Source organism: Magnolia sinica, chromosome 19 (genome assembly GCF_029962835.1).
Source record: "Magnolia sinica isolate HGM2019 chromosome 19, MsV1, whole genome shotgun sequence".
Taxonomy (NCBI): Eukaryota; Viridiplantae; Streptophyta; class Magnoliopsida; order Magnoliales; family Magnoliaceae; genus Magnolia; species Magnolia sinica.
This window is the reverse complement of record NC_080591.1, coordinates 21,536,432-21,546,697: the sequence shown is the minus strand read 5'-3', so window position 1 is coordinate 21,546,697 and position 10,266 is coordinate 21,536,432. Positions and strand designations below refer to the sequence as shown.

The 10,266-nt window shown below is 38.7% G+C and overlaps 1 protein-coding gene and 1 long non-coding RNA gene across 2 annotated transcripts; both read right to left on the bottom strand.

Moving 5' to 3' along the window:
* Positions 1–4,852, bottom strand: LOC131234997 (uncharacterized). The gene is made up of 2 exons (XR_009165877.1): positions 4,514–4,852; positions 1–185 (listed from the first exon to the last, which is right to left on the bottom strand). It is a non-coding gene; the product is annotated as an uncharacterized LOC131234997 (long non-coding RNA).
* Positions 4,853–8,276: 3,424 nt separating this feature from the next.
* On the bottom strand, positions 8,277–9,755 carry LOC131235249 (germin-like protein 9-3). The gene has a single exon (XM_058232389.1). It carries the CDS (start codon positions 9,220–9,222, stop codon positions 8,386–8,388), a length of 837 nt encoding a protein of 278 aa, XP_058088372.1. The 5' UTR covers positions 9,223–9,755; the 3' UTR covers positions 8,277–8,385.
* Positions 9,756–10,266: the final 511 nt, after the last annotated feature.

The window sequence follows — 10,266 nt, the reverse complement described above, 5'->3', positions numbered from 1 at the left end:
TTGAATATTAAATAAAATTTATATTACTTCATAATAAAAAAATCTAACATTTATTACAATAAATTAAAAATGGTCTTGAATAAATAAATAAAAACAAATCCTCTATATGGTCCATTCGTAGCATGAGTGGCGTTAAAAGGCTGAAGTGCTTGTAGGCCTAAATTCAGGCACAATTGATTAAAATCCTACACACGAGGAAAAAAAATAGAAGTCAAAAAGTAGCATTCAACAAATTGATGCATGAAAATAATCAATCATTTGATCCTATCCTTAAAAAGTCAAAAACTATCAAGGCAACAAATGTTGCAACTTGAATTCCATTACATCCATTGACCCTACATTGATGCATGTGTTTTATCCACTCCTGTCCATCCATATGCACCCTTCACACGTGACATTCAAGTGTACACGTGACCAATATCAGTGGTGAATCTAGTTCATTAATTACAATTCTATGATCTGCTTTAGGTGACATGGATGAAACCGGATTGTATCTAAGATGTGTTGAGAATCTAAGCAAGAATCTTTTACATAATGATCATAATAATAGTAGTAAAGGAACAGATATAGAAAGTTGAGAATCTATTAGCATCTACAACAACTCTCAATTTAATTACACTCTAATATTAACAAAAAAAGAAAAAAAGAAAAAATCAAAGAAAACCATTCCAAAATATCAAAGCATTACCTTTTTAAATCTGCAGGAATTTCAGTTTACTACAACTGAATATCAGAAAAATGAAATGAAGAATCTAGAGAAAGTTTCTTCTTCTTCTTCTTTTCTTTTGCATTGAAGGAATTTCAATTTAAGCCATGCTTGAATCCAAGGTTACTTCAAACATGAGGAATTTGAATTCACAAAAATATTGTTTAATTTTCTACATACCTTTTTAAACTCTAGAAATTCAGTTAATTTTACTTATTTTTAGCTGGTGAATTGTTGAGGGTCAAATATTATATATTAGACCCCAGTTATTACTTGGATCTACAAGCAGAATATTGCGTAATGGTTGATTTAATCGTGTTTGTGATGCAGAGTGTACTTACGAGCTTAGACTGAAAAAGGATGATAAAGTATAGATTTAACGCTCTGATGACACCAAAGGCAAGGGACAGACTCTAGGAGACCAAGATCAACGGAATTACACGCCAGAGATCCGCGAAAATTGAGAAACTGAAGCTCAAGCGGCCTGAAAGTCAGCCAAAATGCAAGATCACTGGGTTTCCATCATCTGTTCAGCTCGAAACTTCATACATGGCTCGAGAACCAAAAACTAACCATACACGTCAAATTTCAGCCATTGGTTCCCTCTGAAAGTGGCCCAACGGACAGATCAGCCCATAAATCAGTGATTTGAGGCCCGCCTGGTATCTAAAAATGCTTCAATTTTGTTCTAAACTCCTTAAATGGAGTGACACATCAAATGGATGGAGCGGATGTCTCACGAACATCACAGTGGACCCTATATATACAGTGCATGTACATAGTGTACACGCACCGGCCGTGCATCAGACGGTCAGCCTGGTCAAAGACGGGCTGACCCGTCTTCTTCTTACGTAGGGACAGCGGATGGACGCTGTCTGTCCGTTTTTGGCTAGTGGGCTCTACTCATCATCTGGTTCGATGATCTGAACCATCCATTGCATCACGAGGGTAGCTACAACCCTCACCAAGCTCGCCTTTTGGTCCCATGCACGTGTACGCACGTGAATTGTCAAAGAATGCAGGATGAACGGCGGAAGAAAAACAGCAGTGGACTGCATCAAAACTCGACAAAAAAACCAGTCCATTCTGACTAAAATTTTGAGAGGAATCTGATTAACGGGGTAGATTTCATCAAAAGCATCACTGCGGGGCCCATCGAACATGTCAGCACGATGACGTGCGAATAGCGTGCGTCCGTGAAAACTGAAATTTCCAGGGAGTTGCAAGGCCCAAATCACAATATTTTCGACGATCTGAACCGTCCATCATGTAGAGGACCCAAGAAAGTCCTAAGGGACAGTGTTTCTTTGAAATTTGAGCGAAGAAAGTGGCAATTTTTGAAGCCCCGAACTTGGCTGCGAAAACACTTTTGCTGCGCATGCGATAGCTTTCCAAATCCGATTTCCAGCACTCTAGCCACTCCAGTAGTTATAAAAAGAGTTCCAAAACGTGGAGGAGGGATTGAATCTGGAGGGCAGCCAAGCTTTTTGGACGTGGAAGAGAGAGAGAGTAGAAGATTTGTTTCCTTTTCCTTTTCTTTTTCTTTTCTTTCTTCTTTTTGTTTAATAGAGATTTAGCCTAATCATGTTTAGATCAGGCTAAACCTCTTAGCTAGGGCTAAGAGGTGAAGCTTGTAGTCTGATGGGGGAATCTTTCGCTTGTGCTTTTTGTTTATATTGAACTGATGCGGATTTTAGTCTATTAATGGGAATGTTTTTAGTTTTTAATGGTCTGTTGTGACTAAAATTATAATGGGTCTGCGATAGCTTTGAGCATATTCCTATCCTTTTTTATGTTTATGATGTCAGGAAGCCCTGTTGTTCACCATCGTCTCCTGGGCATGGTCGGATGACGGTACCCTTTCTAACCTTCATAGCATGTTGATTGGTTAGTAATTAGTTTAATTCTGTTGTTTACTCTGTCTCATGGGCATGGTCTGGTGATGGAATCCATTCTAATTCATATACCTTTCATCTCTTTAAAATTATATCAGAGGAAGTTCAGTTTAATTTCCATGATTCTTGAAGCAGGCATAAGATCTCCCTGATCTCTACAAGTGGATCCTCTGAATCCCTAGTTTCTTATTTCTGATTTCTCTTAAGTTTTACATAATTATTTCACAATTATTCCCTAAATTCCATTCGATTTAGATTTCATCTTAGGCTAGTTCTATTTCTACCTAGTTTCAGGTAACGTACAAGTATCAGTCCCTTGGGATTCGACCTCGGTCTCACCAAGTTTATTACTACATCACAACCCTGCACTTGGGGAGTGAATATGAATCTCTGATTTCAATTTTTCCAAAAACCCATCTTAGGATTATTTTCCATATGCTTGGCTGATCAACTGGATTCCATGTTTTAATCCAATCAAAATTGCATGGCACACAATTGGAGTTGAAGAATGTAATATCAAAAGATTCTTTTCTCAAGAATGTAATATAAAACATGACAGAAAAAAGATCCTAGAATGTATATTTGTTGGAATTTCACTACAAAAAATGGTAGGTTCTGGTAATATTCTCCCATTGAATTAGGTGTGAAATATTCCTTTTCACTCTCTGTTTGAAGGTTACCAATCAGATAAAGCAAGGAGTGATTTTAGAAATCTACAAAATCTGCATTTAAAAAAGGAGGAGCCAAGCTAACATTGCAAGGCCCATCACATTTTCACATTTTTTTTTTTACTGAAATTTCTATCCAAGCTGTCCCTAAATCATGTGGTTGGAAAAACTTTTAGGAAACAAGTCATCCATGGGCCTTATAATAGGAACATTTCATAAAGAACTCACATTCAACAAAAAAAAAAAAAGAAGCAAAAAAAGAAAAGCCTATAAAATAGTGGCATGGCTCTGGATCATTTGGGTTTTATGATTTCGGACATATGGAGTATCCACAGTTAGGTATAATAGATGAACGGTTTGGATCTCATACATATGTGTCTTCCGTACTTGACATAACTAAGATATTAGCATCTAGCACTGGATACTTGATGATTCATACAACAATGAAGCACTTTGGCATCTGCAAAAAACAAAATGACAAGTGGAATTCTGCATATTACTGGTTTGCATTGGAACAAATAACCAACCAAATGGACTATACAATGAAAATTAAAGAATAAAACACATTGAAAGAATAAATTTTCATTAGTCAAAGGTTAAAACTTACAATTTCCCAAACAATCTTAATTTGAGGCCCTGCCCCATCTAAAGATGGGCCCCCATGGTTTGAGTTTGGATCAATACATGTATGCCCATGATTTGAGCCTGACTTGTCTTAGGCTGAAGTGTCCTGTTACCTGTTACAAGTGTGGCCAGTAGTTGTGAGATATAAACTTTAATTTGATAAGCTCTGTCAAAGAATATAGAATATAAATATCAATTGTTTAGGAAAAAGATGGACAGTGATTAGATGGTAAGGTACACCCAATTAGATTTGGTTGGGTTATGGCAAAAAGAGAACTTATAAATTCCTAGATGGCCAAAGAGAACTTAGATGGTAAGCTCAATCAGTTTCTCATAAAGAATTTGTTTCTAGAAAATAAATTCTTTAGCAACTTATAAATTCCTAGTTTCCAAACAACCCAAAATACAGATTCGTTACATCACATATGGATAAGGAATAGAAGATTATAACCAACTTATTTGGAAGTGTAAACAAACAGATGCATATGAGTTCTACTGTGTGGTTGTAAGTAATCAGATTACATGCAAAATCATTCATGTTGATAGCTTCCAACATTCTCAATCTGCAAAATCATTCATGTTGATAACTTCCAACATTCTCAATATGATCTAACATGAACCTTGCATGTATTTGGGGTTCTTTCGGAATGGGTCTACTTCCATGTGTGGAATATGTCCATCCAACTGTACGTTAGAGCCATAAATCTAGTAGTAGTGATTTCATACTTGTGTTTTTGTTGCAGCATTTGTATCTAAATCAAATGAATAATACCCCTCATTACTGTTTAAGAAAGAACAGATTTTCACCACTTACAGATGAAAAGTAAGAGGACTCAATAGGAAAGTTTCAGCCCTCAGAAAAGGAGTTCTTAAGACAGAAAAGTATATGCATATATAGTTAAAGCTTTGGAAAAATCTGATCTATAAAATACTATTTTTCAAAATGTATAAGGAATTGAATAAAATGATCCCTCTATGCAGGAGACATGTTTGTGTTCCCCCAAGGGACTAGTGCACTACCAATTCAACTCCAATACTAATGATTCCTCTCAAACGCTTGCAATCTCTGCCTTTGGAAGCGCGAATGCCGGGACGGTGTCGCTTCCGGCAACCATCTTTGCGACGGGCATCGATGATACAATCCTTGCTACATCATTCAAGATGGATGTCACGACTATTCAAAAGCTCAAGGCTGGACTTGCACCCAAACCCTAAAATGATTATGGATATTGGCGTGTTGTTTTTAAGTAAGGGAAGAGAATAAAATTCAATTTGATTTGGTTATGGTAGGCTTAGTTCCTATCTATTTATTGTTATCTTGTGATTTTTATTTTTATTTATTTATTTATTTTTAATTCAAAATCAAGTTTATGCATGTGTTTGGTTGCACCAATCGTGATATTTTGACGTTATGAAACAATTGTTTGTATGAGCATGCATGTTTGGTTCAATATAAACAATTCTATTTCTATTTGCAAATCGAATGGTGTTCTGTGGAATTATAAACTCTTATTTAGAAGAAAATTACTGGGATTATTAGAAAGATTCACCATTTATGGCCTCCCTTTTATGATTGAGTAGATAGAACCACCCATAAAAATTGGGGCTAGATTTTCCGATATGAAATATGTATATGTTTTCCAGTAAAATGATCCAGTGATGATTGTACCTGGTGGAATTATTACGTGTACACACACACACACACACACGCACACTATCCCATCCAAAAATAAAAATATGCTCTGAAATTCAAGTTAAATGCTAGGTCCTGGTGGGGGTAGTACCCAATCTGCAGCCTGTTTCAACACACTCCTTTTTTCTTGTTTTTTTTTTTTTTCACACACACTCACACCCACACACACCACAGTGGGTATTCTAGCCCGTTAGTCTACCATTGAGCCATGAGTAGGGACCCAGCACACCTATCCTTGTCTACTAAGCTGTTGTTTGTCGCCATCTCAATTTATACCGATTGTGGTAACTGTCAGCTCATGTTGCAACCCTGTTACAACACCTTGCTAGTCATTGTTACTAGCTGTCGTTCTTCAAGACTTCACAAATTAAAGAAAATATCATCTTTGTTTATGAGATTTTGAATAAATACACACAGACCTTTCAAGCTCAAGTTATTCTCTCACACCTAGTCGTTGTTCAAGACATTGCGCAAGAAAGTATCTTTATCATTTGTCCTTGGGATTTAACTTTTTTTTTTTTTTTTTAATTATTATTATTTTAATGTGAGATATATTCAACGAAAAAGATGCCGCAAGCGGCTTACAGCTCATGATTCGGGGTGGGCCGATAGCAAAAAGAAAAGAGCCCCCCTATCATATGACTATACAGCTCGAAAACAAAGGAAACAAAGGCTAGGACATCTGCAGATTTCCTAAGCCCATTTTGTCGAGAAAGAGGATGCCCCGGATCGTGGGCGGAAGGGCCTCCCAAGAACGGAAGTCGCGGTCTTTCTAACATTCACTACCTAGCCTGGCCAAGCTATCTGCCACTGAATTAGCCTCTCTGGGCGTATGAGCAATTTGGATCTCCAAGGATTTTTTATTTTTTATTTAAAAAAAAAAAAAAAAAAAAAAAAAAAAAACAGAAGCTTCATTCAGATGAGGAAAATTACAGGGACTGTACTTCGGGTGATCCCGAGTCCACCAAAACAAGGACTGTGACCACCCGCTGGACTCAATTCTCATCATCCAATACCAGATGGACCAGCAGGATCTCTTACTGTTGGATAGGGCCCGAAGATATGACATGATGCCCCCCCTATCAAAGGGTTAGGATTGTCCTATGAGAGACAATTTTAGCCTTTGTCCATATATAGTATAGAACTACAACGGTACAAATTACTTATCTCTGACAAGTTGGAGATGTTATTGTCTTGTGATATTGGAGCAGATTATATGAGACCCGGCCTCACTCAAGATGGTGCAGCCCTTACTGTGGGGCCCATCTTAATGTATCTGTTCTATATACACACCGTCCATTCTTTTTTCTTTTTCTTTTTTCAGATCATTTTAGGGCATGATACAAAAATGAAGCAGATCCAATTATCAGGTGGACCATACCGTAGGAAACAATGATGATTAACCACTAATAAGCCACAAAAGTTTTGGATAAAGCTGATATTTTCTTTCTCCCTCCTCGGAGCTTATGTGACCTTATCAATGGATTGGATGGCAAATAAACACTACCTAAAAATTAAGGTGCACCCTAAGAAGTTTTAAATTGTAGGGCATTCAATAACCACTGTTTCCTAGAGTATGGTCCACATGAAATTTTGATCTTCTTCATTTTAGGATCGTACCATAAAATGATATGGAAAAATGGATGGACGGCATGGATATAGAATAGATGCATCAATGTGGAGTGATATAGAAGAGATGCATCAATGCGGGCCCCAATGTAAGGGTCGCACGTCGAGTCTTGGGTGAGGCCGGGGTCTCACCTAAGCCACTCCCATTTCACATATGAGGTGTTAAGTCCAGCGTATGGAATACAAGTTAAGGTCCACCCAGCTGATAATTTATGATTTATCATCTATATATGTGCAACATCTTTTTATTAGGTTGGTCTCACCATGAAACTTGCCTAGTACAAAAATCAGCCCCATCTACTTATCAAATGAGCCACATTATTGAAAATAATGTATAGCCATTAATGAACAGCACAATACAAGTGTGGTCCACTTGATAAGCGGATGTGTCCGAATTTTGCATGAGCTGATTCTCATTATGAGGCAAACTTATTAGACGGGCTAATTGTCTCACACGCCTGAAGCATATATTGGTAGTTATTTGATGGTAGATCATGACTTGTGGTCCAACCGATTATACTTTAGACCCTTTCTTTATATGTTTATCCTATTTAATAATTTTAAATATTTATAAACATTTCAAATATTTTTCATTTATGCATGACTAGTTTATATCGCAGGTGCAAATGATATCATGGATAGTGACGGTAGAAAGGGAAATGAGTCGAAAATAAACTCCTCAATGTATGTGTAACGTCTACTCCATCTGTTGGTTGGGTTTGATATGTTAGGATTCAAAACTAACTTCACAGGAAACTGTTTTTGAGCCTCCCAAACTTTTGGAGCAACCTCTTATGTTTGTTCCCTTCGTCCTATTGTGACATACCTTATGATAGACAGGATGGTGTATATACCTTGGTAACACATGTGCTGACATGGTACATGTGAGATATGGTCAACCCATGAAATGGTTTTGAAACTCAGGATCGAGACCGTTTATCATTAAGCTTAAGCACTTTTAAGGGATCCCTTTGCATCTTTGTATCATCGAAGCCCAATGTATCTACTCGATCCCATGATCTTTTTTGAAGTATGTATGCAAGCGTTTTGTGGTCCTAAACTTGGAACAATGACCGTTGATCATGTTCCAATAAGATTCATTATTCAATGTAAATAAATAGGTTTATTGTGCTCATAATACAAACATAATGTAAGTAGCCAACTTCAATCTTAGGCCTTGGGTGGTGCAAGTCCAGCCTTGAGCTTTTGAACGGTTGGAATGTCAGTCTTGAAAGCCGTGGCGAGGATCCCATCGTCGATGCCAGTGGCGAAGATGGTGCTAGGGACAGACACTGTCCCAGCATTGGCACTTCCAAAGGCAGAGAGAGCAGTGGCTGGGTCATTGGGGTTGGCATTGTACTGGTAGTGCACTAGTCCTTTGGGGAAGACAAACATGTCCAGCGTGTTGAGTGTTTGGGTGTAGAGCATGTTGGTTGTGTCGATGAATCCCACCTCAAGGCTGCCTTCGATGACGAGAAGTAGTTCGGCTGCGCGGGGATGCGTGTGGGGGGGATTTATGGATAGGGATGGATACTGGAGGAAGGCGTACGAGACGCTCTGGCCATTGAGGGCTGGAAACTGGGCCATGCTTGCTTTTGTGACGTTGAAGGCTTCGGGCCAGTCCACTTGGAATGGAGCACGCATGCCGGAGAAGGTGAAGAAGGTTCCGTCAACGGTACTCTTGTTCTCTGGGATGATGAAATCGGATGTGATGTCTGGGTCACTTGCATGGGAGATGTGATATGTCGCCATGGTGATTACTAGCAAGAACAAGGTGTGATTAAGAATGTTTGAAGCCATGGTTTGATGATCTGATGTGGTATTGTAGTGTGTGATTGAAGGTGGGAGAGAAGGGTGCTTGTGTTGGATTTGTTGCATGGCTATGCATTTTATATTGTTGGTGTGGACGAGCTTTGTGTTTGATGTGGGGCCCATTTTAAACAAGGTAGAGGGCTGGGGTTGAAATTCACTAGGCTGTTTTTGTGTTTTGTTCTTCCTTGGTTTCATGCCGGCCAAATCCACTCACGAGGTTTACAATTGCTATGCGTGGGGTCCACCATGATGTTTGTGTGACATCTAATCCGTCCATCATGTGGACTCCCTCATGTCTTCTTGATGCCCAAAAATCAGGGCGATCCTAAACTTGGGTTTCCATACCACAATAAAATCATGCCCAGCACCTCTGAAGTCATGTGGTGTGGCCCATTGGGTTTTCCAATGGCCGGAGTTTTTGGTTTCCCTTCTGGGTCGATTGATCGGCATATACAAAGATGGTGGGGCCCACTTATCTAAAAGTTGTTTTTTTATGGTGGGAATCTCCTCCACAACTGCTCCGTGTGATGAGGCCCACTTGACTTTTCCACGTGACTCCATTGCATGCCGGCTGGTGGCATCGAGTTTCCCGAGAGGAGGTTGATGTGGACCGTACGTGCTTGCAGATCTATTCTTGACGTAGCGCATAGTGCTACGGCCAAGAGATTTTACAGTACATTTTGGATTTAAGCTCGTGAAGTATTGCCTGGTTTTGGTTAATAATTGTATACGAGTCGAGCTGTTAGCTCCGTCAGCTTGAATAGCCTCAGTTTGAAATTGGATTCAAACTGAATTGAGCTGATTTTTGGAGGTTGAAAAAATTTCGAGCTGTGTTCGAGCTTGAACGTGCTCGACTCAACTCAGACCGAGCAACGACTCAAATTGACTCGAATTGAATCAGCTTAGTTATTTTGATATTGATGCTGCTCACCGGGTGTTTGATAAAATGACTCAAGAACTATTGTTTCAGGGTGGGTACATTCTCCACGAGATCAGTTGGTGGCGAGGAAGGAATGAATACAAAACAAACCACAGGGTGTGTACTTTTCCATGGGATTAGTTAGTGGCAAGGAAGGAATGAATACAAAACAAACTACAAAAAAAATAAAAATAAAAATAAAAATTGCATCATAAAACTACCCGCATATCTTGATTTTGATTTTGAATTTGCTCATGCGTGTTTGATGAAATACCTATAAAGAGTTGTTACTATTTTACATTATGTGAGAAATTGTCCGA